At 41.9% G+C, this 27,531-nt stretch overlaps 2 protein-coding genes across 9 annotated transcripts in view; one reads left to right on the top strand and one right to left on the bottom strand.

Moving 5' to 3' along the window:
- The window catches only part of DEPDC5 (DEP domain containing 5), a 105,284-nt gene extending 99,975 nt beyond the window's left edge, over nucleotides 1-5,309 (bottom strand). For all 7 annotated transcript variants that reach the window (XM_012731085.1, XM_012731083.1, XM_012731084.1 and 4 more), the window contains exons 1-6: nucleotides 5,170-5,309; nucleotides 4,467-4,584; nucleotides 2,163-2,250; nucleotides 1,783-1,829; nucleotides 983-1,068; nucleotides 387-470 (exon numbers count right to left, since the gene is read on the bottom strand). In XM_012731085.1, the coding sequence (XP_012586539.1) occupies nucleotides 387-470; nucleotides 983-1,068; nucleotides 1,783-1,829; nucleotides 2,163-2,250; nucleotides 4,467-4,524 (363 nt within the window). In that variant the 5' untranslated portion in view covers nucleotides 4,525-4,584; nucleotides 5,170-5,309. The remainder of the gene's footprint in view (nucleotides 1-386; nucleotides 471-982; nucleotides 1,069-1,782; nucleotides 1,830-2,162; nucleotides 2,251-4,466; nucleotides 4,585-5,169) is intronic.
- Nucleotides 5,310-9,684: 4,375 nt separating this feature from the next.
- The window catches only part of PRR14L (proline rich 14-like), a 64,878-nt gene continuing 47,031 nt past the window's right edge, over nucleotides 9,685-27,531 (top strand). The window contains exons 1-2 of one of the 2 annotated variants that reach the window (XM_012731031.1): nucleotides 9,685-9,729; nucleotides 26,630-26,702. In XM_012731031.1, the coding sequence (XP_012586485.1) occupies nucleotides 26,642-26,702 (61 nt within the window). In that variant the 5' untranslated portion in view covers nucleotides 9,685-9,729; nucleotides 26,630-26,641. Of the gene's footprint in view, nucleotides 9,730-16,725; nucleotides 17,197-26,629; nucleotides 26,703-27,531 lie in introns of those variants that run through there. The other variant, XM_004690932.2, reaches the window with a different exon arrangement.

Raw genomic sequence — 27,531 nt, 5'->3', positions numbered from 1 at the left:
GTGAATAGGGAAAGGTCTGCCACGCCATGTGGTTCACCTCCTTGGCCACAGATCGAACTTGAGCTACAGTGGCTGAGATAGCTTCATAGTGCTGTGCTTTAACCCAGTGCACCACCAAGAGCCCTGAAGATTGATTGTATTTATTCACACATATAAGAACTGGAGTGTAGGCCAGAGGTGCAAGGGGTAAGAGAGTTCACCAGAGACAGCATAAGGTGCAGATCCACTGAAATACACTGCTGAGGGGAGCAGCAGAGAAGACAGGACAGCCCTGCTGTGTCATGTGAGTCAGTTCCCTGGCTGGGTATCAAACTTGTGTTGCAGTGGCTGAGGATGATTCATAGTGCTGAGACAACCCCTTTTACCACCAGGGAGACCCCACTTACCAAACTTTTCTTCAGTCGCCACATATCTCCTCGGCCAATATACTGATCCTTAAAGGTTAATTCCACTAGGTCAAGGGTCACATCCTAAAAAGGATAGTAAAAGATACCTCGCTGCATTACTTGCCACAATGCATAGGCATACAATAGAGAAATCTTTTGACCAAAAAAAAAAAAATTAGAAGCCCACTTGAAAGTCAAACATTGATAAATAGAATTTTCTCCTGCCAAAGGACCATTTTCAAGTATAAAGAAGTCTATAACAGATGCTACAACAGCTGTTCCAGGTGTTAGTGCAAAGAGGTATCAGTTCTGTAATCCTAATAATTCTGGTAAACAAACATGTCATTGAGCTGTGAGCTTTATTTCCCTAAATAATATCAATAAACAAAGATATACAGAATCTTTTAAAGACACACTTTAAAAGGGGGAGGGAGGCTTAAATGCAACCTATACTCTACCTGTAACTGAAGGTACTTATATATGATCACATTTTTAATTGTCCAGTATTATACTTAAGTAACTGAAATTTTTAGATACCTAATGTTGAGAAATGGTGCTAATTATTCCCAAATGATATTCATGTCCAGAACAAATACCTTAGGGTCTACAACATTCACATAAACATCCTGATAAGGTCTTAGACGGAAAACTTGAGTCACAGTCTGGTCTACACTGATAGTTTCTGGAACAAAAAAGAAATCTGGATCAGGTAACATTCTAAAAAAGCAGGTAAATATATTCTAACAAGTAATACAACTGATCCTTTGCCTTGGGTAAAACATATATTCTCTGTTTTCCAAAAGCTTAAAATGTGGAGTTCTCTTTTCAGATGAGCTAAGACTTGAGCCTAAGCAACTGAAAAAAATGGGAGACAAGGATAGACACACAGAGAGAAAAGGCAGAAATTAGAAAGTTCAAATAGTTATGAAAATACAGAAGAGGACAGAGACCTTTCCTATTTGGTAGTAACTAGAAAGAAGCATACTTTTCAATGAACCCGTAAGTCTGGTAAGAAATGTTTTATTCTTTTTGTGTGTAAGAACTAGGATATACACCGGAGGTGGGAGTGGGTGAGCGGATTCACCAGAAACAGAGTGGGGAGCAGAACAGGCAGACTAACTGATATATATGTTAAGGGGAGCAGCAGGTGAAAGAGGAGAGGTCTGTTGTCCTGTGTTGATTGACTCCCTGGCCCAGGATCGAACTCATGCTGAAACTTAACCCCTTTATGCAACCAGGATGGCCCTTTATCTGACTATTTTTAAAAAGCCAACGCAATTAGAAAAGGAGAGAGGTATAAGTGTGTCCTTATTTCCTAAGATCATGAAGAGAATGTCTTACAGTTTCTGGGCCAGTAAGGGATAAACATCTCAGAGAAGAGACACAAAATTCTTACCTTTCTGTAAATCTTCCTTCAGTGACTTGACTTGCAAAAGCAGAGGGCTGGAAAATAAAGCAATAAAGCCATGGGAAGCTATAAGCAGTAACTGACCAGCTTTCTTTACCCCCCTAAAGAGAGTAATCCATCCCTGGACACACTGTAACTCACAGCACAGGAATGGGAAAAGTTTCCCTTAGAAACAAAGAAAATGCACTGTACTCAAGAAATACATAAATGCTACAGAACCTTTCAGAGCTGTCCTCTCTGCTTTGGAAACAGAAAGGATGGACCACTTTAAAAACAAATTATTATTTTATCAATCCCACACGGCTGAAGCCTATCATGCAAAGGCAAAAGCATTTGCTCAGTTCCCCTGAATCAAGGGAGAGGCTCACCTGTATTCATCATTAGGATGAGCAATCTCCACAATATCGCCAAGCTTGATGTGAGGAAACACTTTGGGGTTTACAACTAGCTCATCATCTGAAACACAATTCAGCAAACTTAAGCACAAAGCACATTCATCTGGGTGACAGACTGCTGTGTTTTCACCCTGGGTCCTCCCCACCTCAGCAGGTTGGTGTTACTACTTCATCTCACAGGCTCCATTTCAACTAATGGATCAACTAAATTTGTGAGTGGGCAGTTAAGTGGGACAGCATGACAGCATTCTGGTACCCTTGTCTTCAGAGCCTACTGTTCCCATGGAAAAAAAACAGCTTTGCTCTCCTGGAATTAGGCCTCTGAGACAGTCCCTTACTCCCTCAAATATCATTTGTCTAGCATATACCCAAAACAGCCTGGGTTCCACAGATATAGCACAACCTGATTCAAAAATATCCCTGAAATGTTGTTAATATGACCCTCACAGTAAATCTTTAGATCAACTGGATCATTGTGTAGTGAGAAAAGAACTCAATAGAGAAGGAGTGACGTCCCTAAGGGTGCACAGCTGGTAATAAGCAGCCCAGTCAGGACTCATTAGTGGTCTCGGCTCCTTCTCCTAAAGCCCACCACTTCTCACATGTCATAAAAAAAAATCAGAACAGCGCCTGATCGGGGGAAACTTCAGATATCAGTTCACAGTATGATCCAATGAGACTCCATAGCATAGACAGGATTTCCTGAGTTTATACACCCTACCTCCCAAAGGGAGTTGGAGAGAACTCACAAATATAACAATTCAGAATCATAAAGATGGAAAGGTGGTGTTTTCTGTTTTAATTTTGGAAGCAAGACATGGTCTTTAATTATGCTAAAACCATGACAAAAAAAGTATAAGCAGATTTCAAGTGCAATCAGACCCAACAAAATTTCAGTTGAGTAAAACAAAGTACTGGGTTAATCCCAAAATTTATTTGGTATATTTTTCCATTGAGATTTTTATGCCAAATCCTCTGTGAAACCCTCCCTGAACTTTAATAACCTGCAATAAACAATCTGAGCATAGATTCTGTTCTGCTGATCTATCATTTCCTTTTTGCACGTGTCTCATCAAGCTAAAAGCTCTTCATGGACAACAGACCTTGCTGCATTCATAATCTTTATATCCGGAGCAGGTATGCACCTCATTTTGTTGGATGTGTTTTTGTTTTTATTTGTAGTCCTGCAGGAAGGTACAGCATCTAACCTTTGTCTTGTACACCTGTACAAGCAGACTTGTTTACATTGTACATAATTGTATATACCACAGCCTTATATCTTCCCCTCTGTCAAAAGTTACCTCTATTATTCATTCATTCCACTCCAAAATGTTTAGACAGCATTAACTGGATACAAAGTCTAGTGTCAACAACAGGTAGCTGTTTTAGCAGAAATTGTGTATATTTAGCAGAAATAAAGCAATCACTAGTATAGCCTTGTTCCTTAATTATACTGGTTACATTTATTGCACAGCACAAACAAGCCTGGTTCTCTGCTAAAGACTTTACATTCATTATCTTACTTAATCCCTGTAACGCTTAATGATACAGAAACTATTGTTTTCCTTTTGGGCAATCCTTCCCCTGTAAGACTTATACATACATATCACAAGAGCAAATTCATGCTAAAGTACAATTTTAAAAAGACCCATAGTGTTGTTAAATTCCAATTCTGGTTGTTAGAAGAGAAAATTATCTCTGTGCAAAAGAAGAGGAAATCACATGACTAAGTGTTCACCAGATACTAAGAGAAACTACTTTAAAGCAGTTGAATTTATAGATGGGGTTTTGCTGGAGATCCCAGGGAAAGTTAGCAGCACAGCTGATACTCCAGATTCTAGTTTAATGCAAGACAACAAGCTGTGTCCTGTCCCTTCTCATTATGCCTTGGAGCCAGGCAAAGGTTCACACTTTGATCATTCCTGTCTCATGCAAGTCTTCTCCTTCTCTCTCTAAATATAAGTTTCTCATATCTGCCAAAGCAGTGCAGGCTAGAATTTTAATTAGAAAACATGTAACTAAACTGCAACACACCAACTGTAAACTGGCAATATTCATAGCATTTCTTAAAACTCAAAAGTTAAATGCTTTTTAAAAGGGGCCTGTGTGCTCTGCTCCGATTGCCTCCCAATCACCGTATTTTATTTGCTATTTCACTCAGTTAAGTAGTCTGTCTAGCCTCTGAAAGTCACGTGAGTCAGGATGTAATTTTCAAGGACTGGAGACACCAGAGCCTCAGCCAATTTACACAACTCCTGAAGACCAATCAATACTGACCACTGCCCCCAAAGCCCTTCTTGTGGATGACAAGTTTGTAGACCTTTGTTGTTCTCATCTTGCTCCGTTGTTTCTTTCAGCTGTTCCAAGCTTGGGGGAGAGAAGTCATCTTGCCTCCCTGTCATTGACATACAAACAAAAAGGCTGGAATATCAGATTTCTCCTTATAACTGCTTTATGATTTTAGGTCACTGAAAACATGGTGTTAATTAGCTGAGAAGTGGCACCAACGCTTGCATGAAATCATTCGCCCAGGAGGCCAACTTCCAAAAAGATAACTATTACACCCCAAAAGGGCTCTAGTTATCCTAGACACTAAACCCAAAATACCCAAATAGCAAAGAGATCTTAAAAGAGGCGCGCGCACTCATTTTGTAGATGAGCAAAGTGAGAGCCAGCCAAGGGATATGTCCAAGGTCACTCATACAAAGGGGGACTCCCACCGGTCACGCTTTGCCATCAATATCCGTGCAAGATGAGTATAAATAGGGTGGCAGGGTTCGTTTCCGAACCTTCATCGATGAACAAACTCCCAGTGATTACTTCCTCCTTCTTTCATTTCATAGCCGAGGCCACTGAAGCTCAGAGAGGAACTGAGACTTGGTCACAGAGCAGGATGGGGGTAGGGCCAGGACTAGAAACAGGGTCACGGTCCCATCCTCACGCTCCCGAAACCCGGGCCCGACGGGCAGTTGACACTCACCCGCAGCTCCACAGCCCTTTCCCGCTTAGGGCCCGAGACCCCGGAGCCGGACCCTAGCTGGGGGCCCCGCGCTTCTTCGGGATGCCCCGCCTACGCCCCCACACCCCGCGGGTTCCGCGGGGAAGCCCAAGGAGCCGGCCGGCCCGCCTCGGCCACCGAGAGCTCACCTGAGAACCCGCGCTGCTCGGGTGGCTCCGCCCCAGGGCCCCGCCCCCTTCCCGCCCACCCGCTCAGGGCCGCTCTGGCCCGGCCTCCGCCTCATCTCAGTGTCCACGCCATTTCCCCATCCGGGGATTGCACCAGGGGCGGGGCGTCGCGCGTGGCCTCCTCTGGCTGCTCCCGGAGTTTCCCGCTCGCAGACCTGGGGGCCTCTTGCGGCCCTAGAAAGGAAATCCTTTTCCTCCCAGAAATTCCAAAATAGATTCGTGACCGAGAGGTGCATTTCCGACTTTGAGGTCACCCAACAGGGCAAACTTGGGCGAGTCTCCCCGGATCTATACAGGATGTTTATGGACCCTCATCTGGCCTCACAGGGCTGCTGAGAGCTATGGAATAGTTTTGGAAGAATAGTTGGGGAAGGCACGTGCGACGGTCTCTGCCTACAAGTAGGCACTTTGAGAGGATTTTGAAAGCCCTTCAAACCCCGAGTGACTTTGTCTGTAGTTAATAATAACAATAGCTACTGTAGTTTTCCCAGATGTCCTTACAATTGTCAGCCCCTATTGGGTGACCTATACTGCTTCTCACAGATGGGAAATCGAGGCCGGGAACACGGAACTCCTCGGAAGGAAGCAGGATGGATTCTGACCCGGTCGGGTCCAGCTTGGCTGCAGAGGCTGAGCCTTTACCCAGCAGCCTAACCTCACACCCATGGGCTCAGGCCTCTCTACCGCACAGCTTTCCTGGAAGAGAAAGTCGGAGCTGTGTTAAGCTGAAACTGACCAAGAGCTCCCGACAAATTGCCAGGTCCTTTTAGTAGACTTAAAGTTTTCAGAAATTTTCCAATGTTGTAAGAAAAAAGAGCATCCGTACCACACAGCGACTTAGGAGTGGGCAAAACAAGAATAAATGCATTGACGCTTTTGCTTTAGAATGCAGCTGTTGTATAATTTTTATTTTGTATTGAAGAAAAACATTGGCTACCTGCAACAGTGACAACAGTTTTCAGGGATAAAATGTTAAATGTAAAAGACAATTGAGGATACACACCAAGATCCCGGATTCTTTTCTAACCCTAATATTAATTGCTGGTGGGAAGTCCTGCCACCCCAGAGGAAGAGGTAAGGGGACTGTCTCTGGCTTTCAGGGGAATGCTATTCCTTCTCCTGAGGTGTCCATAATTGTCATATCTTAGAAATGCAAATATTTTACTTTTTATCTTGATAATTCTCATCAAAAAAGAAAAAGACCGGCCCTCCCTGGTGGCACAGTGGGTTAAAGCACAGCACTGAGAATCTAAAGCGCTTCCTCATGAGTTCAATTCCCCCTTGCCCCGGAGGTGACCACATGGCGTGGCAGACCTCTCCTGACCTGCCCGCTGCTCCCCTCAGCAGTGTACTTCATCGATCTGCCTGTTCTGCTCCCCACTCTGTCTCTGGTGAATCCTCTCACCGCCCCTGAGCCTCTGGCCTGTACCCCAGTTCTGTATGCACAAATAAATAAATAAATCTTTAAAAAAAAAAAAGAAAAAGACCTTGACAAATACTGAGATTTATTTTTTTAGCTGTTGAGTTTCGGAAAATCTGGAGCTGGTAGTCCCAAAATGGGGACCCAGGTGCCTTGGCTCATCATTCAGCCATCCTTGTGTTTAACCACCTTCAGGACTGCCTCTTTCTCACTATGTGGTTTTGCACAGGATAAGTCTTTTTCTTAAAATTTCCCCCTGTTGATAGGAACAAAAAGTACATGTCCTTCACAAGGTTCAAATGGGATGAGGGATATGTAATTTAGGTATTTGTAATTGAAGGAATTTAAAATGCTAGTAAATCTAGAGTATTATTAGCTAGCCCAAACCATGGAGTCAGGAAATTAGCTCCCCTCACCCTTTAGGAAATCTAATGATATAAATGAAGCATTGAAACCTTGTAACTAATATAGAACTAGGAGCAAGCCTGGGACTTTTGCTTTAGGGTACAAAAATGTTGGGGGGGGGAATAAACCTCGCTGAGCAAATCTTTAATGCAATACTTTAAAAAATAAAAATCAGCTCTCCCTGGTGGCACAAACCGGTTAGGATGCAGCACTGCCAGCTAATGGCAGCCACTTCAGTGCAAGTTCCATCCCCAGCCCTTACCCCCTCTCCCCCAGGTGATCCACGTGGTGCAGCAGACTTCTGAACTCCAGCCTGCAACTCCCCTCAGCAGTGTATTTCATCCATATGCCTGTTCTGCTCCCCACTCTCTCTGGTGAATCCTCTCACCGTCCCTGCACCTCTGGCCAGTATCCCAGTTCTGTAGGCCTAAATACATACAAAACTCCTTAAAAATATAAAAACTAAAAATAAAAATCCGTACAAAGGCCCTCCCTGGTGGCGCAGCTGGTTAAAGCACTGCACTGAGAAGCTAAAGCCACTTCCGCAGCATGAGTTCGATTCCCGCCTGCCCCGGAGGTGACCACATGGCGTGGCAGACCTCTCCTGACCCGCCCGCTGCTCCCCTCAGCAGTGTACTTCGTCCATCTGCCTGTTCTGCTCCCCACTCTGTCTCTGGTGAAGCCTCTCACCGCCCCGAGCCTCTGGCCTGCACCCCAGTTCTGTATGCATAAATAAATAAATCTTTAAAAAAAAATCCGTACAAAAACCCACTCTGAACAAATTTCAAAAGATACGATCAATAATGGTGCTGTGCAGAATCATAGTAGAATCTGAATATGAAAGACATACCAGTAATAATGGGTTTCTCAGGTCCCCTTCCATAGTTGCCAGAGAAAGTATTTGAGAGGGCTCTCCCAGGTGGAAGAAGGGGTTAAGGCAGTCACTGCAGCAGGAGTTTAAACCCTCCCCCTACCAGCTGACCCACCTGCAGACCTCTCCTGCTCCCTCAGCCTGTATTTCAGTAAATCTGTCTGTTCTGCTCTCTGGTGAACCCTCAAACACACACACACACACACACACACACATGCATTTCTTGTACACATAAATAAATAATCTTAGGGGGAAAAATACTTGAGAAAGTGAAAACTGCAAATATTTGAAAGTAATTTCTACTTGATTCATCCCAACAGTATCTGTAATACCTATGTATAGCTAGTAAGTGCTATGAACATTATTTGGACTTGCTCCGGCTGTACACAATAGGACTGGCATTTGGGTTTGTCTCAGTGCAACTAATGCTAGACAAACAATATCTCAGCCCCAAATGATCTTCATGTTGACTGACCTTGGTCAGGAAGAAATAATTAAAATCTCAGGCCTCCCTGTTGTACACGGGTTAAAATCTCAGGCTATCAAGCTATTGCCATCCCTACCACATGAATTCAATCCGTAGCCAGGGAATTAACTCACAGGGTGCAGCAGACCTCTGTCTTGCCTGCTCCTCTCAGTAGATTCACCTGTTCTGCTCCCCATGCTGTCTCTGGTGAATCCTCTCAGTGCCACACCTCTAGCCTACACCCCAGTTCTTCTATGCATAAATAGAAATAAATCTCTAAAAATAACTAAAATCTCTCTGCAAACCTTGAAATCCCCTAGCGCTCTAATCTGCCTCATTGACAAAATCCAAGAAACAACTGATTTCTATGTTTAAGACAAGGCTGTGTGGTCTAGGGTAAGTTGATTCCATTCTCTGGTCCTCAATTTCCTCCCAGGTAAGCATCATTTCCTGTCAAGTCTTTTGCATGTCTACTTGTGTCAGATACTATGCTAGGTCCCTGGCATAGAATAGTAAAACTGTGCGGGGGGGAGGGGAGGAAGAAGGAATCTATTAAGAGATGCAACAGGACAACTTCAGCTCGCGTTAAAGCTATGAAGAAATTAAAACAAGGTGTAGTAAAGGATTGAGACTGCAAGGAATAGGGGAGTAAGGAACAGGGGAGTGACATTACCTAAAACGCCCATACCAGTTATATAAGATCTCTTGGGCTTCAAGAGGAAGGTAGGAAAACGCTAGAGATGCAGCCATCTAGACCAAAAAACCGGTGGGCTGGCCCAGAGTGCTGGCAATGGAAACACACTAAGTGGTCGGGGGCTCTAAGCAAGTCATACGTATGTTTCACTTTAAGGAACCAGGCCGCTGGGGCGGGGCAGAGGACAGCGAAAACCACCAGAGGGCGGGGAGCCGCACGCGGGAAGAGCCGTCTTTAGGCGTGCGCGCGCGCCGTGCGGGGGCGGGACTTGGGCGAACCCGCGTGGCTGGCCTGGCTTGGGCCCCGGATGAGGAAGTAGGGGGGGCGGAGGGGAGGGGGGTGTTGGGGAGAGAACCATAGAGACGAAGAGGCGGCGCAGGCCGGAGCGCCCTCGGGCTCTCTTGGCACTGTAGGCTCAGGTAGACTTGGTGGCGACCGGGCTGCGGCTGCAGAGGCTGAGCTTGCTAAGCAAGCGCGGGCCGCGGAGCAGGCCTCAGGGTAAGTGGCCGGGGGCGGGAAGGTTTCGGGCGTAGCCGCCCCGCCCCATCAACCCTTGAGGGAACCCCCAGCCTGGTGGTGCAGGCTGCAGGGGAGCCCTCCCCCCTCCCCCTCCTGGTTGCCGAAGGGAACGGAGGCTGGGCTGTCGGCCGCGGTACGACCCACGGAGAGGGAGCCGACCAAGCGCTGCATCGGAGGAGGGAAACGGTTTCTCGGAGTCATGGCTTCGACGAGGGGAGAGATTCCTCTTTAACCTCGATATGGCGAGGACCCCCAACTTTCTTCCTTCGGTAGGACGACGCCCCTTGTCGTGGGCGTCGCTTTTCCCCAGCTCCGGTGCGTTTGTCAACAGGAGGAGACCCTCTCTCCGGGGATATGAGAGGGCGATTCTGAACTTTAAGGAGCAGTAAGAGATACCCGCTGAACAAGACCCCCCACCCCAGTTTGGCCAGCGCCCCCCAAATGAAGAGCGAGAACCAACTTGCGGAAAAGTGAGGCGGGGGTAGGTGGGGAGGTGGGCGCTTACTTTCCTGTTAAAAAGAGACTTACCTTCTCTTCTTTCTCACCTTTACCCCGAGATACAGAGGAAGACTGAATTTACTTTCTGGTTTTAGAAGTCGTCCTTTCTCCCCTCCCCCAGTCTGGTCCACCGAGGGAGCCTCGCTTCTCTTCCCTGAAGTCTCTGGGTGTGCAGTGAGCTCGTTTCTGTTGCACAGTTAAGAGCATGGCGTTTGGAGTGTGGTAGTTGCAAGCCGGTGTCTCCCTCTTCCCATCTTTGTGACCTTGACTAATTGCTTACCCCTTTTGGTTCCACTCTAATTTGGGTACGCTTCAGAGAATTATCATAAGAGTTAAGGGAGGATTTATGTATGTGTTTAATACATGTAAGCTTTTGGTAAAGTGTTGCCATTACTGTTCGTTTAAAAACAAATACTAGTGACTTTAACAGAGACATTTTTCCATACTTGCCTCCTCCCACTCCCCACTCAACCCTTCTCTTAAAAAAGACTCCCCCCCCCCCAGGGTGGAGCCGCACCTTCACTCTTAGATCCTGCCATACACTGCTCAAATTAACAAAGAGTTTCTTCCTTAGAGTAATCTGGAAAAAACTGTTTTTGCAAACTTATTTTTGTGTTCTTAAGAGGGAGAAGACTTGATAACCGAAGCGAGCCTTTCCTTTGTCCACAGAAGCCATCACTTCTTACTGAGGGGTTAGAGATGTCCTCTCCCACTCCCCCTACTAGCTCTTGTGAAGGAAATGCTTCCTTCTGTTTGTAAACCACCCCCACCCCCAAAAGGAAGCGCAACATTTCTCTTTCTCTTACTACCAAAATAACACTCTATAATATACCTTTGGGAGCAGGACTCTTTCTGCTGTATATTTAGAGTGGTGCAGATGGTTTCTTTTCTCTTCCCTAGGAAAAAAAAAAAATGAAAACCTTTCCTGTAGGATCTTTGTCAGTTCAAATTAGGAGCCTTTTCACTCTCCAGGTGGAGACTGACATCCTTTTTCTCTGTGCAGTAAAGAGAGTTAAAGGGAAGTCGTGCTTGGTTTGAGATTTACTACACGTTTAGGGAGAGCTGGGCCCTCTTGGTGTATGGTCTTTCCTGCCTCATTTTCAGCTTGTCTCCAGATCTTGTTAAAGTGATGTTCTTGCTCTTTCTCGAAGGAAGAGGGCTGCTCTCTGAATCCCCTTGCGGAGGGATTGGCTATACTGTCAGAATCTTTGGAAAGAAAGCCCCTTTCTCAAGGTGAAAGTAGTGTTGGGAACGTCTGTAGGGCCTGGTAATTATTGTAAGTGTTGCTCCTCCATGCAAGTAGGGCAGTGCCCAGAGTTAATAACTTCTTCCTTTCCTTAAGAGCAGCCCCTTTGCCTTGGAATTAAAAGAAAGACCTGTACAAGGCAGATTTGGGATTACTGAAACACATGGTTTTCTGTTCTTTTTTCTTTGTTTAAAATTAGTTTTTAATCTCTTTTTTTGTGCCCCTTATGGCTGTATACTTTGGCCCATAGAATTTGTTGATTTGGGAGAGCTTCTAAACAACTAAAGTAGAAGTTGCCAGGTTTTTAGTATTATAAAATATTTTAATGAGATTAAGAGCTGCAGCGTAATCTTTCTCCACTAGTTTTTTTTCTTTTTTCATGTTTTTTTATTTGGTGGGGTGGGTGGGAATTGACACTGCCAAATTGTATAAAGACACTAAACGAAGCTTTTCTATCTATTTTATATGTAAAGTGTTTTTAACTTGTGTGCCTGTTAAGTACTTGTTGTGGAGATTAGTTATTGATGTCCATAGGTGTGCTTTGCTGAAAGTTATTTAGAATGATGAAATTGTAATGGGGAGCAGGACCCTTTGAGATCATTTTGTTTAATTTGTTCATTTTATATGTGAAAAAGAAACCAAGGAAAATTAAATGGCACCCTCAAGGCCATGCAGCCAGTAAGTTTGAGTAAGTTTGTGATCAGAATCAGTATGAGATTCTGATCTCCCCACTTGAGGCTGGCAACTAGACTACTTTCCACTCACAGATGGATGTTGGGGGAAAGTAGATTGGGTCCCAGGACTGTGTCTGCATTTGAGATGGAAATTAAAATAATTTCCTTTTTTAATTGAAATTCTCCACATATTCCCTATAAATATTAGTTTTTCCAGGATTAAATCCATTCCCATTAGATAAACAATGGCAAGCTGGTAGTAGCTGACAAGGATTATTTGGGAACCTATGGTTTATATTTTGCTTGTACTTCAAACTACTTAATTATCTGGTGTCCCCACCCAGTAGGTTAGGTATAAGTCATTAGGGAGAACTGAGTTCCCGCCTACATTTTAAAAGCATGTATGCACTTTCTTCTAATAAATTAATTTAACACTTTAATGTGAAAACTTAAGGTTGAGTTAGAGTTGACATTTGGAGAGATTGATAATGAGATAATATACTTGCCGGTTATTTATTACTGTATCTTTGGACCTTATAATGCATATGTAGTGCATACTCATTTTTTTTTTTAAATGTGCTTTTTTTTTTTTTAAATATATTTATTTATTTATTCGTACAGAACTGGGGTACAGGCCAGAGATGCGGAGGGTGAGAGGATTCACCAGAGACAGAGCAGAAAGCAGAACAGGCAGATCTAGGAAGTACACTGCTGAAGGGAGCAGTGGGCGGGCCAGGAGAGGTCTGCCACGCCATGTGGATCTCCTCCGGGGCAGGCAGGAATCGAACTCATGCGGAAGTGGCTTCAGCTTCTTAGTGCAGTGCTTTAACCCGCTGCGCCACCAGGGAGGGCCCATACTCATTTTTAAAAGTACAATATGTAGACAAGTCACTGACCCATTACAAATTTGGCTTAGATCTTTTCAAATACTTTTCCTATCTGCATGTATCTGGTACCAGTATAAACAAGTTCTGTTATTTATTGAGTTTGATAATATATTCCAGGCAGCTTTCTGTCTAGCAATATATTTCTAGGTCATCCTTTTAAATTGTATTCAGAAATTACACTCTGAAGAGTAAATCTGGTAAAATTTCAATCTGTTTCTGCAACTTTCTGTTATTATCATTATTTGGTAATGGGGAAGTGAGGAGAGTTTGGTGATATAAGGTAGCAAGCTGAGAATAATTTTCATTTGCTTCTCCATACTTGAATCTCAATATTACAGCATTTCTGAGGGTTCCCAAAGGTACTCAGCTGCAGAAGCTCAGAAACATACGGGCGGAGAGTTAAAGTAGGAGAAAAAGAAAAAGGAGGGTATGTCTTTGGCTTTAACAAACAATGTACCTGCTTGTTTTCATAGGTTGAAATTCTTAGAATTATGTCTCTACCAAACAGGGTACCCTGTAGTTGGCTTTTGTAATTTGGAAGTTATCTCTTGGTGACCAAAACTTTAAAATTCTGTTTGGGCCAAGACCAGTTTACAGCATAGATGTAGGCATAAGATTGTCTTAAACTATTTTATGTCGTTATCAATATTGACTTCTTTTCATGATAAAGATCTATTTAGTAATAGGTATTATCCACAGTCCTCCATTTTTAGAAAAATATCTTGAAATAATCTTGACAATGGAAAAGAGTGGGTTTGTCAGACACTGCAAGTTGGAGTTCATGAGCTACAAGTGCTAATTGAGTATCAAGAGGAAGGTCAGACATAGTTACTTCCAGAGATGTGAGTCTGAGCTTCAAGGCTGATGGGGGTGTCATTACTGAAAGAGGCAGTGCAGTTAATAATAAGCATGTAAGTTTTCTGCTTAGTGTTTACAATTGTTTCCTTGTAGTAAGACTCAGTTATTTATGGGGTTTAGTGGATTCTGTTTTTAGACATGTTAACATTTGGGCATGCCATCCTTGTGAGTGCATCAAGATTTTGAGAAAAAGGTTAGAGCTAATGTTTGTTTTTAATCAGTTTTATTAAGATGCACTTTATATACCATACAATTCAGTGATTTTTAGTATAGTCACAGTTGTGAGACATGAGTGCAAAAATTTTAGGACATTTTTGTTGCCCCACAACAGAAACTGTCCCTTAACATCACTGTTTCTCTAACTCTCCCAGCTAGGCAACCACTAAGTCACTTTCTGACTGCAGTTATGCCTGCTCTGGACACTTCATATAAATGGGATCTTACATGTATTTTTGTTACTGAGGATAAACCGTCTTAAAGGTTTATCCATGTCGGAACATAAATCAGTACTTGATTCATTTTCATGGCTGAATGATACTCCACTACATGGACATACCACATTTTATTTATCAACAGACATTTCAATTGCTCCCATTTTTTGATTATTGTGACTAGTGCTCGTGTGAACATTTGCATACACATGTTTGCATATATAGCTAAGCATAGAATTGTTAGATCATGTAGTTAAAATATGTTTAAAGAGTCTGTTTTGAGTCATCCTCATAGCAGAGATTGCAAGAAAAGGTGAGGTCATTAAAATGTAAAACCTGATAAGGGAAATTTGTGGAGGATTAAACTTAGGAGAACACCCACACCTCAGTGGCAGGCAGAGGAAGAACTTTTTAGCATGAGTGGCATAAGATCCTCCAAGCCCTCTCCTTTGACAAACCTGCCCTTTTACAGTATTTGTGGTTTGACAACCAAATACTGCATTCTGCCTGTTGGGAAAGAGATACTCAACCACATTTAAAATTGAGCATCTATTTTGTCATCAAATAGCAATTCCACTTTTATCTCCCTAAGCCTCCCCCACCCCCGCACATACACTAAAATCCAAAGTACCCCAAAAGATCTAGGAGCTAGAAGAGAAAAGAAGTTTGGAGCTCCCATCCAATAGTTCATCTCTATTGGATTGAAGTTTGTCATCACCCTTCTGATTTCCTATCATTTTTAGTATTCAGGTTACTATTGTCTTCCTTTTCCCTTTGGAACACAAGTAAGCCACCTACCAAAGGTTGAAGTACCAGAAGGGCAGAGTTGTTCAAAAAAGATGACCTGTCTGTCCTTCCTTAATTTCTGTCCCGGTAGCACAATGAGCCCTTCCGTGTAAGCAGGCATGATTACAAGGGACAGGTGTTTGCTTTTTTGTATGAGCGATGCCTAGCCTCCTCTAGATAATCAGGGTGGAAATAGAAACAAGAAAGCTGAGTTGTAAAGATTTACATGTGTGGGAAATTGCATCCTGCCAGGAATAGAAACAAGAAAACTTGAGTTGTAAAGATTTACATGTGTGGGAAATTGCATCCTGCCGGCAGATCTGAATGTGGTCAGTGGAGAGAGTGAGACATCTCAACATGTAAAATGATTCATAGCAGTGACTTTGCTGTCAGTGCCTCTCATGAATCATTGTTATAAACTCTTTTAAGTTGCCAAGTATTTCTTTTCTTCCCTCTTATTTAGAAAGTATGAAGAATGAAAACATGCTATATCATATTTGGTTAGCCATTTTCCTTCTTGGTCAGGTCAGAGTGAATTTTATTGAGGAAAATGTACACTTCTGGGTAGACAAGACTAAAATGGAAAAGTTACCTGCCAGGAAACCTTGGTTCTAAGTCAAGGGTGTGATACTCTGTGTTTGGTTTTGACTACTTTTCATAATAAAGTATTAGAACTTCTGAGAGAAATATTTTGCAAACACGAGGAACGAAACATTCCCAACTGAGTGGATACCTGGGAGTGTCTCCTTCTTTTCCTTAGTTGACCATGTAATACTGTAGGCAGGTCACTTGTTACCTTTTCAGCACTGATGTTCAGATCTGTAATAGGAAGGTGACAGCTGCTGTACTTAGCTCACAGGGTTACGTGAGGATCAAGAGTGGTATTTGGAAAGAACTTGGAAAACCTCAAAAAGCAGATCAAAAGGAAGGGTTCTACTGAAGAGCTGGTTTAGTAGTGTTTTGCACCAGCTGAGTAGATAAAGCTTAAGTGTTTGGTAAACTGTAAAGGAATGGAATTCCATTTCCTCTGTGTCTTTCATAGGGAGTTCTTCCTGAGGAAATGTATCGAATTCTTCAAAATTCCCAGTATATACATTTAATTCAGCAAATAGCTAGTCAGCACCTACAGTTGTCCAGCACCTTGTCTAAACAGTGAGGGTATAGTAGTGAATAAAACAGGTAAAGTTGATGCTAGAAAACTATCTTTACCTGCTATTAGACATCAGATCTTTCTTTGGACGTTTAGACTTATTTAGTTTCATCTGCATTTGCTGGTCTTCTGGACTTTAATGGAGAATTATTCACAGGCAGTATCTGAGTTGAGATTGGAGAGTTGTCTGTCAAAGGCTTAAGATGTTTATTTTTCCACAGATTCCCAGTCTGTTAAGAAAAATTTGGTGTCTGTTGAGAAAAATTTAGTGCCAGGTAATATTGGCATTTGAAGTGGAATTTATTGTCCTTATTTTAGCCAGTTCAAGTTGAGACAGCTTTCTTCTACCCTCCAAGGTTTTTAAACTTTTATCCCTTCCTTTGATTTGTGTCAGGGTGAACCATTTGATGTAAAAGACTTGACTCCATAATCTACATCTGCTCTAATGCTGTCATCCGGAGTAGAGACTCAGCCAGTTCCACTTGATTCCTCCATGTCTGCCGTGGTACAGGAATTATACTCTGAACTCCCAGTAAGTGTCTCCAAAGAGCTTCATGCTGACTCTGAGCCAAGTGGGATTCCAGATGTAAAACCCAGAGCCTCAAGCTCTCTCTTAAGTCAGAGTAGGGCAGTGCCCGTGGAGCTGCAGAGGACTCATGTGGAAAGTTGTGAAGAAACCTCTGAGACCGTGGATCATGGGGGTGAGCCTGGGAGGGGTGGGCTGGTGGACTCCACAGCAGAAGGTTCTGTGGCTTCTGGGATCTTGACTAGGGAAGAGAAAGCCAAGAGCATGGAGCTAAAGGTCTTCAGAAATCCAGGGGACCAGGAGGAAATTGTAAGAGACCCCTGTGAGGGAACAAAGGAAGACCCACATCAACATTCCACAGCTGCTGAAGAAAAGATCAGCCCAAGTCAGGTAAGAAATGAGATCTGATTTAGATGAGTGTGAATAACAGTGTTCCAGTCTAACACTTCATGCAGAAAATACAGATGCTGACAGGTAGCTTATGATTTATTCTTGAATATTTTCTTCTGATAAGCTTTTGAAGCATTGTATCACATTAGGTCCTTGAAGAAAAGTGCTTTTCTAATGAAAAAGTCACTTCTTTGAAGCAGCCATTGTATATGGAATGTTGAGACTTTGTGATCGCTGTGCGTGATTTCTGCATCTGATGTTAAGAAATGATGTATCCTCATTCTTTAAGTTTTGGTGGTGTCATGGTTAGGATTTAGTGAGATGTCATTTGGATCTTGTAGAGGGAAGCTCTTGAGCCAGGTAGGACTTCATAGGCTAGATACCCTAAAGGAATCTCCATATTTCAAAAGCTTGTTTCTACAGATCTAGAAGTTTGACTTTTAAATATTAGTATATCAAAAGTGATTGTCTCCAAAGGATTGAATGATGTTAACCCACTTCATGAGAGGTTGGAATATAAATCATAGAACTAGTTCTTTATTTAGTATATAATGAAAAATAGAACTATTACATGGTAGAAAAGGTCATACTGGTCATATGCCTTTCTACATGCAAGAGTTTGATTACTAGGTAGCTAAGCCTAAATACTAGTGTGCTGTGATAGCCTGATGAACCCTAGAGGAATATCCTTAAGTTTACTAGTCAAGTGCACTAGTAAACTTACTTTCTTCTTTGGGTGGTGGCTTAGTTCAGGGATTAGTAAGCTTTTTGTTTTCTTTTTTTTTCTCCCCCATTTATCACACATTTGTTTGAGTGCCTGCTGCATAAGGAATTTATGGGGTTTCCACAGCCAGCCAAATAGCACACAGTATATAATGGTATGCCAGTCAGTGCTATGGTGAGTGAGGGAGCAGGGTGACAGATTTGAGGAGGGGGTGCAAGGGTCGGGCAGTCACTCTGGCTCCTCCACAGTTGCAGGGCATGATGACCAGCCTATAGCCCCTCCGCCCATCAGGACCCACTGCTACCACACCGACCAGCCAGTATTTGTCACCCGGGTTTACAGGATGAGCAACCTGGCTTGTATGATGCACTCAGAAATTTTGGATGTAAAGGAGGGAAAAAGCAAGGCATAAGCCTTTTCTGTAAAGGATCCTAAAGTAAACAGGTATATGGTCTCTGTCCAGACTACTGAACTCTGCCTTTGTATAGCATGAAACAGATATTATAGAAACGTTTAAGTGAATGGGGATGTGACTGTTACCAATAACTCTTTTAAGTAGAGGAGCTGACCTGTGAGCTGTAGTTTACCCACCCCTACTAAATCCCTAAGTTCATATTCTCTGGGTTTCCTAGACTTGGCTCTGGTCCCTCCACCTATTGTATAAATCATTTCTATGTATAGGTTACAGAGCAATTGGTTCTTGCAAAAAATAACCATAAATTTTTAACAAATCATTGATAGTTGAATATGATACCAGATTTTATGCTGTGACTACCTACCCTTAAAGATACAGTTAAATGAGTGTGGCAGAACATTCAGGATCCAAAAGCTCATTCTTGATTTGGTGGGCTGGTTTTTTTTTTTTTAAGATCTATTTATTTGTGCATACAGAACTGGGGTATAGGCCAGAGGTGCAGGGGCGGTGAGAAGATTCACTAAAGACAGAGTGGGGAGCAGAACAGACCAACTGACAAAGTACACTGCTGAGGGGAGCAGTGGGCAGGTCAGGAGAGGTCTGCTGCGCCATGTGGGTCACCTCCTGGGAGGGGATCAAACTCATGCTGAAGTGGCTTTAGCTGCTTACTGCTGTGCTTTAACCTGCGCCACCAGGGAGGGCCCGGTGAGCTGATTTTTATAAGATGAAAAATTGTTTAATGTGGTATTTGATATAAAATAAAAGCATGTGTAATTATATACGTTGTTAAGTATTACAATGAATGCACACACACCACACCACCTAAAACTAGATTACTACCCACCCTTTATTTTTTTTTTTACAGCATTCCAACTCTACCACCAAAAATAAATACTGTTTTCAGTAAAGCAAAATGAAATGTTACAAATGTTAAGATGTTACATTTAGTTCCAAAAAGTGGGGGTGAGGGAGGAGAGACAAAAGTGTTCATGGAAAAACAGAAAATCTGCAGGTTTTACCAGGTGTACTAGGATTGACATTGCTATATGATTGTCAGGAAAAGTCAGTTTGCTCTTAATACACATTAACAGATGTGTTAATGAGATTTAGAGGTAGTAGATGTACTCTTGTTATGTGCTGGTTGGCCTCTAACCAGAATACGACACTTAAAGATCCCATCTCTGTCCCCCCAACATGTAGATGATCTCAAGGTGTCTATGGAATGGGAGAGGGGAGTATGTCAGGAGGCGAGAAATACTTCAGGGTTCCTGATCAAAGTATACCTGTCCTCTCTTCCCCAAGCTGAGCATGGTGTCATATGGGAAGATAACAGAAAACTAAGAATTCCCTCACAATAAAAATTCACACTAATGACACTGAAAATACACCATTGGAGGCCACTTGTGGGGTGTGTCCTATAAAAGAAAGGAATCAAGAGAAATGAGAGAAGCTTTCAAGTATTTGGAGGACTAATAAGTAGAATTGGTTCTGTGGGGCAGAGTTAGCTTCATTTGAAGACTTGAGATGGTGGACATGCCTAATTGTTCTCAGATCACAGGACTCTTTGAAATCTAAATGCTACAATTTCTTGGATAAACAGATGTAGCACTTGTATACCATTGAATACTTGTGGACCCCAGAAGAGAGCTCTTCCTAGATTATCAAAACATCACAAACACAGGCAGAGGACAACTTACAAATTAGGAGAGCAAATTTGCAATGAATAAAAGGCCTGTATCTCTAAAATAACTTTCAGATTGAGGAATGAAAACCCAATAGTGAATGGGATAGTAGTTCACTGTGTATTGCGCTTAAACCTATGAAGAGATGGTCATCACTCATAATTAGAGAAATGCAAACTTAAACTGACATACCACTTTGTATCTCTCAAGTTGACAAAGGCAAAAAATTACAATTGCATTATCTAGCTGGCAAAGCAGTGAGGAAAAAAAAAGCTATTGTCACACATTGCTGGCAGGAATAGAGAAGGCTTTCAGAAGGGGAATTTGGCTACACCTGACAAAACTACATCTGGTAGAAGTACATATGCCCTGAGGACTTGCTGACCAGCACTTGGACTCTATCCTAAGGATAAACTTCCAAGAGTGTAATAAAAAGGTTATCCTTTGCAGTGTTTATTATTGCAAAATATTGCTGCAAAAAAATTAAGCAAAGCTTTGCTTATTGCAGAAATGCACATACAAGTGAGAGGTTGAATGAACAATGGTGTGTGGTATATCCATATTTGGAGCACTACTTGACTGTAATCAAGAATGAAGAGCTCTATATAATGATGTGGAATGTCTTCCAAGTGTGTCAGGGCCCCCAAAGTCATCTCCACATTTGGTGATACACTAGAAGTCATGGGTCTCAGCATACGGTCATAATCACAGCCAAAGTTAATTATAGCAAAGGAATATAAAGCAGTCAGCACAGGGGAAGAGAAGGGAAGAGAAGCATGCGCAAAGTCCAGGGCAATGAAGAGACTTCCATGGAGTTCATTCAGAATAGTCACATAAATTAATATTCTCTGGGAACAGATAGTGACATGAAATGGTATCTATCACAACAATTTGTTAGAGTCCAGATTTTTCACTAGGGGCTACTTGTGGACATGCCTTGCCTGCCTGGCACATAACAAAATTCTAAACTTCGGAGACAAAGCAGATATTGAGCATAAGCCACGATGTTTAGTTGTAGTGAGCTACTCTTTTCTTTAGAGCATAATGGAAACTCCTAAAATCTAAGTTCCCAGATGCTAGCCAGAGCTACCCTTGCAAGCAGATCTTTCTAGAGATAACAGGTGGGCCTGCTAGGTAAATGCTTTTCTGCAAACTAACAGAAATGAATATTGCCAAGTGCAAAGGAATATCAGCTGCATACTTTTTTAGCAAAGAAAGGAGACTAGAAGGGATAAGAAGTGACACTTCTTTGAATGCACTTTTTTGTATAGTTACAACTTCTTACTTGAAAAATAGACAGTTGGGATATAGGGGAAAACCCACAATCGAATATAAACTAACAAGTGATGTGAAAAATGGAACCACACTAAGAGGTGAACGCAGAATAAAAGTAACCCAAGAAACTGGGAAAACGGTATTTTAACTTCATACTCTTAAGATTAAATCCAAAAAAGAATAAGGCATTGTAGTAAATTGGTTTTTCACATTACGTGGCTTAGTATGTGTGTGTATTCTAAGATCGGATGAGTAAATTTATTGTGGATAATGAAAGCCAAGTTCTCATAAAGAAGTTAAAATGGGCGTGGTGTGGGTCTGGGGCTAGAATGAACCCTGTGTGTGGAGTGGAAGTTGGAGTTACCGGTATGAACTTAGGGTTTTAACAGACATGTGAATATGTGTTTGTGGACATGGAAGAAAGGTCTAGAAGCAGTGACTCCTCATAGCAGTGAATGTACCTACTGCTAGGTTTCTAGCTACCTTCTAATTAAAGGAACCAAGACCTTGGAGAAAAGCTGTTCCAAGGTGAGGACAGGAAAAATGACAAGAAAATCCTTAAACAGTTTGTGGTGAAGTGCTCAGAAAATTATGGAAACATCAGAAGGGCACCGAAGTCAACTTGAAAGGGCTTTACATTGCCACGTTTGAGATAATTTGAGCAAATAATGATGGTTATAAATTATAGCCCAATAGACACAAACAAATGTCCATGAACCTATATTTACATTAAATAATTGGATAAATAACTTGAAATGGAAAAGTATACCAATTAATACAGAAAGAAGTAAAAAATCACCACTTTGTAACCATCACAGAAATAGTTATCTTAGTAAATATTAACAAGGGATGTTAAACTAGTGGTTAAACGTTTGAATAAGAAACAGAAATATTTACAGCCTCAGAATATCTTCCACAAGATACTTAATAGAAAAGGGAAAATAGTAACTTGACAATGGAAACCTGGCAGACCCTACCTGAACCACGTGATGGAAGTTCACTTGTACCTCAGTGCAGCTGAGCCTCCTGAGATGATGCACTGAGAAACCCAGCATCACTTGTGTATCCCCTAATGATTACCCACACCTAATCCTGAGGAAATGTGACTGAACTCAACACTTCAGAAGTGTCGAGGTCATGCAAACCGAATAACCCAAGGCACCACCATCAATCACTGTTTAAAACATACTAAGGAGACATAATGGCTGAATGCATTTGGAGCCTGGTTCCAAAAACATGTTAGGGGCATTAACAAGATTTGAATAAGATCTGTAGATAATGTAGAAATATTAATTTAAAAAGTACTGTGGTTATTTAGGATGTTAGTATTAGGGTAAACTTGATATTTGCAGATTATTTCTAAACAGTTGGAATTAATAACAAAACTTACTGCTACAGGGTACCACAGTTTAACCTTCAATGTGAGTGGGGCCTTTGAACAGCTAACCCAGTTTTTGTTAGGTCATATGAGACGATCATGTTTATGAGGAGGCTAAGTGATGATATCAGGAATATAGCAAAGGGGATTCTTCTCTGAACAAGCAACTGAGGAGTGCTCTTTTCCATTTTGAGATTCTGAGATTTTTCTAGTTGTCTTTAAATTCCCCTTAGCAGCATTCCACGAAGTATCTTTCTGGTATTCCTCATCTCAAACCAGCAAGAGGGCACAGTTGGACACTGGTTTAGGTACAGGGAAAAGTACTCCTGTTACTACTAACCTCACCCCACTCTGGATCTTTTTTTATCCCTCAGAACCTAAAATCTGTCTAGACAGAAAAGCCGGATTGAGCACATGTTCAGTAAAGAAAACTTGGTATAATTGGGAAAGACAGCCACCTTGGTTTTTTGAGGCATTTAGTGCATGGATTGAATGAATTTTACAAAGTAAAAATGTTTGCTTAGTGAATTTTCCCAGTCTTTGGAGAAATGCACCAATATATGGAATTAGAAGTTTATACTTTTCTGTTATGTTGGGCTCTGATGAAAACCTAAGCTGATTTTGTTAAGTATTCGCTTCATTCACTCATTCACCCTCTCATATGGTTTTGTTGCTGTATCAAGCATGTTACTGTCTGAAGCAACTTCTTTTAAATATTGGTCTTAAACTTTTTTTGGGGGGGAAGTACACATAAAATTCACCATTTTGCTCATTTGTAAGTATTGGTCAGTGGCGTTAAGTACATTTACATTGTTGTGTAACTATCACCACCATCCATCTCCAGATCTCTTTCATGTTCCAAATTCACTAGAACTTCCCATTCCTATATCATTCCCATCCTTCAGGTCCTCAAGGACCTGAAGGAACTAGACAACTCGAGGTAACTCATTATGGAAGCATATGGTCTTTGTCCCTTCATAACTGCTCTTAAATTTTTTTTTAAAGATCTACTTAAAAAGTTAAATACTGCAATCATTAAATATTTCATTCATAAAAAGATAAACTATCAAATAATGTTTCCTGGCTTATGTTGTGTGAATAAAGTTTAAAAAACTTCATTCACAATTTTGTGCTTAAGTCAGGGACATTATTATTGCAGTGTAAGAAGAATGGTGAAGAACGAAAGTAAGTATAAGAACAAGCATAGTGGAAAGGACAAAGAGGCATAAGCCAGACTGAGCCATGAAAGAATATGTTCAGTCTGAATTCTATCCTTGGAAGAGAAAGGTCAAAAACCGTGGTCTTGCAATGCTTACTATCCAGGATATGGGAAAGATTGGTCTTATTGGAAAATAAGGTATAGAGAGATGAATATGTGACATCCCACACAGGTGATTTGATGTTGAAAACTCTATATTGAGTTTCTTTAATATATTTTGCTTTTTCCCCATCACCTTGTAGTGATAGAACTGCCTGGGTTGAATGTGTGGTAGAGACTTTGGTGGCCCTAGGATACAAGACTATAAGTCATACTCAGCACAAGACACACAAGAAGTTTTTTAAATTATCTTTTAGCTGTAACATATGAAGACTCGGTTTATGTTACTTGGGCAGATCTTGAAAGTATCTGGACAGGGCACATCAGGTAAGAAAACAGTGGTTGTTGATCACTCGCAGCATGTTGCTGGAAAAAAATTCTGTAATGACACAGTCTAAAGAACCAATCTTGTACAATTTATACATGGAGGAACCTAGTGGGTCTGGTTATAAGTAATCCTAAGGCCCAGTGCTTTTCTCACAGAAAGGGATAACAGGACCCACAAGCTTAAGGATAGCACTTTTGGCCCTCCCTGGTGGTACTGTGGGTTAGAATGCAGCACTGCAAGCAAGCCGCAGCCCCTTCTGTGCAAGTTTGATCCCAGCCAGGGAAGTGACCCACAGCGTACAGCAGACCTCCCCTGATTCTCCAGCCTCTCCCCTCAGCAGTATTCTTCATTGGTGTGCCTGTTCTGCTTCCCACTCTCTCTGGTGAATCTCCTGAACCTCTGGCCTGTACCCCAGCTCTGTAAGTATAGAGAGCGAAATCTTTTAAAAAAAGAAGAGGGTATACCTCATTCTGCACAGGTGGATTTCCATCACTTATTTCATGCCTGGTGGGGTCTGCCAGGGTTTCCCACTGTGAAGTTTATGTTTTTCCCTTTGTAATTACTAAAGTCTCTTGGGAGATATTTTGTTCATTTTTTTTTAATATTTTATTTATGCATGCAAGATCTAGAGTACAGGCCAGAGGTGTGGGGGTGAGAATTAACCAGAGACAGAGTGGGGAACACTGAAATACACTGCTGAGGGGAGAAGTGAGCGAGACAGGAGAGGTCTGCCATACCATGTGGGTCAGCTCCCTGGCTGGGGATTGAACTCATGCTACAGTAGCTGAGGATGGCTACACAGTGCTGCACTTTAACCCCTTGCAGAGAGGGCCCTTGGGAGATATTTGAAACTATGTAAATATTTGTTTCTTATTCAGATTTATGCCACTGGTTTTAACATCCATTGATGATGCTTGCTTGGGATAATTTTTACTGTGATGGTTATCAAATGGTGATTTTCTAATTGTCTTTCCTTCTATGGTAAGTAAGAGCTGTCTCTTCTTCCATGTACAAATAAGTAAGTTCTGTCTGGCATCATGCTAGATACTCTGTTTTTGAAGGTTTATTTTTCATTTCTGCATATAAAAACTGGGATGTAGGCCAGAGATACAGGGAGTGAGGGGATTCAACAGAGACACTGGGGAGCAGAACAGGCAGATCCACTAAAAAAACACTTGAGGGGAGCAGTGGGTGAGACAGGAGAGGTCTGCCACACCATGTGGGTCACCTCCCTGATGGGGGTTGGAGCTCATGATACAGTGGCAGGCAGTAGCTTGATACTGCTGAGTCTTTAACCCCTACACCAGGGTAAGGGAGGCTCCCACAATTCATACAATTTTTTTGTATGTTCATGTTCTGTAAAACTATTTCACACTAAAGTTTCAACAGAAAGATTAATTCTCCTTCAGATATGATAGTTCATGCTAGTCCTTGTCTCTGTCTTCTAATGCCAGTATTTTATTTCTGCCTATGTCCACTGGTATTTGTCATCGCTTTTATCTTCCCTCCCTCTCCTGGGTTCTGTTTCTACCTAAAATCTTGCTTAAATCCCAAATGGCATTTACTTTTTTTTTCAGTGCTGTAAAAATCAGTAAATTATTAGAAGCTGTAGCAATGACTTCACTATATTTGCACCTTTAGATAAATGCTGTGACAGAATCTTATACTTCCAATTAAATTAATGTCCAAAAAAATGTAAATCTTAGGATAATGAAAAAGGTGACCCAAAGGAAAGTTCAGTGTAAGCAGCCATCTTCCTTGGATAAACTGGTGGTAAGCCTGGTTGGCCCTTCCCTCATGGGACTCTGAGCTGCTGCTATCCTAGTGTGTACTTCGGCCAAACTGCTTGTCATAGATGGTGTTCTCCTTATCTCCTTCTCTTGATGGAGGAGAATGAAAAGTAAATAAGAGCCCTGCTAAGAAGTTTGGGAAGAGAATGAGTACGTGATAGTTAGCATGATTAGGGACTGGGATATAGCCAGTGCCCTAATATTTTCAGATGAAATGAAGGCTACATTGCAGCTGTTCCCCCTTGATTCAGAAGTATTTGTAGGGTCCTGTTTATGTTTACAGGTCAGCAGTTTAAACCTCTTTTGTCCATACCTTGAGAGAGCTGGCTTTTCAATTCAAAACTGTAAAGAAGTAGTAGTTTTGTTGATTGTGTGTATTTAAACTTGGTTTCCTTCAGTTCCAAATTTTTGGTGACTGCTAACGAATTTCCTGGAGTCATAAAGAACTTTTTCAGGAGATAGCTCACATTCATGAATCAGGTATCTCTGAATCCTCTTTGACTGTTGGATTTTCTTACTGCAGGAGGGCCTCCTGATGCAGCCGAGCAAAGAACTTCCATGCACAAATCTCCCTGAAGATTGTATGAGGAACGAAGGTATTTATTTCTCTTAAATCTTACTTTTTTCTCTAAAAGCCACCATTTTAGTTCACAGTTTCCATTTTGAGTTGAGAAACGTATGTGTTCTTGCTCCTGCCTTCCAGATGGACTTAACTGTAGAAATTTTTGATATTGTCAATGGGGATAGTTGAAGACTCCCTAGTATTAGCAATCAGTGCCTTACTTTGGGCAGTAGTTTGCTTCCCACATAGTTCTTTAAAAATGAGTCCCTATTAACCTTTATGACAGTTTTTATTTTTTAAAACTAGCTGCCTTTTGGAAGGGGTAGCACGGACCAGAGACGGACCCACCCAGCAGCGTTGGTTCAGCATCATGGCAGGACATCACCTGCTTGTTCTCTTGGTGAGGATGGGGACAAGTGTTCACTCCAGGTCACCTTGAGAACTTGCAAAGCAGTTTCGTTTCTGTTAACTTGCTTTCCTCCTCAAAGCAATGGTAGGATATAGACATCTGAGACATTATCTATAGTTCTTTGATTTATCCATTAATTGAAGTAGAATTTGAGGCTCAATGGAAAGAACAACTGAGGGTGATTTCACCTACCCCACCACTGCTACCCCCTACTCCCGGGGTTGCCTCAGCCTAGCCTGATCCAGCCACATTCCTGAGGCCTTAGGAGGGTGAGGTTTGTGTATGAAAAGGAGTGTCTGTTGAAGAAGTGCCAATCTGAGGGCAAGAAGGTCTAAAAGAAACGCCCAGGCTGGGTCCCAGTGATAATAGAAAAGGCTCCCAAATCTTGGGTTGGAGACCTGGATGCAAAGAAATATCTGGTGCCTTCTGACCTTACAGTTAGTTCTATTTCTCT

The sequence above is a fragment of the Condylura cristata genome, unplaced genomic scaffold (assembly GCF_000260355.1).
Source record: "Condylura cristata isolate star-nosed mole 26May11 unplaced genomic scaffold, ConCri1.0 scaffold00029, whole genome shotgun sequence".
NCBI classification, from domain to species: Eukaryota; Metazoa; Chordata; class Mammalia; order Eulipotyphla; family Talpidae; genus Condylura; species Condylura cristata.
The sequence above is the reverse complement of the archived record's forward strand: the minus strand, read 5'-3'. Positions and strand labels throughout refer to the sequence as shown.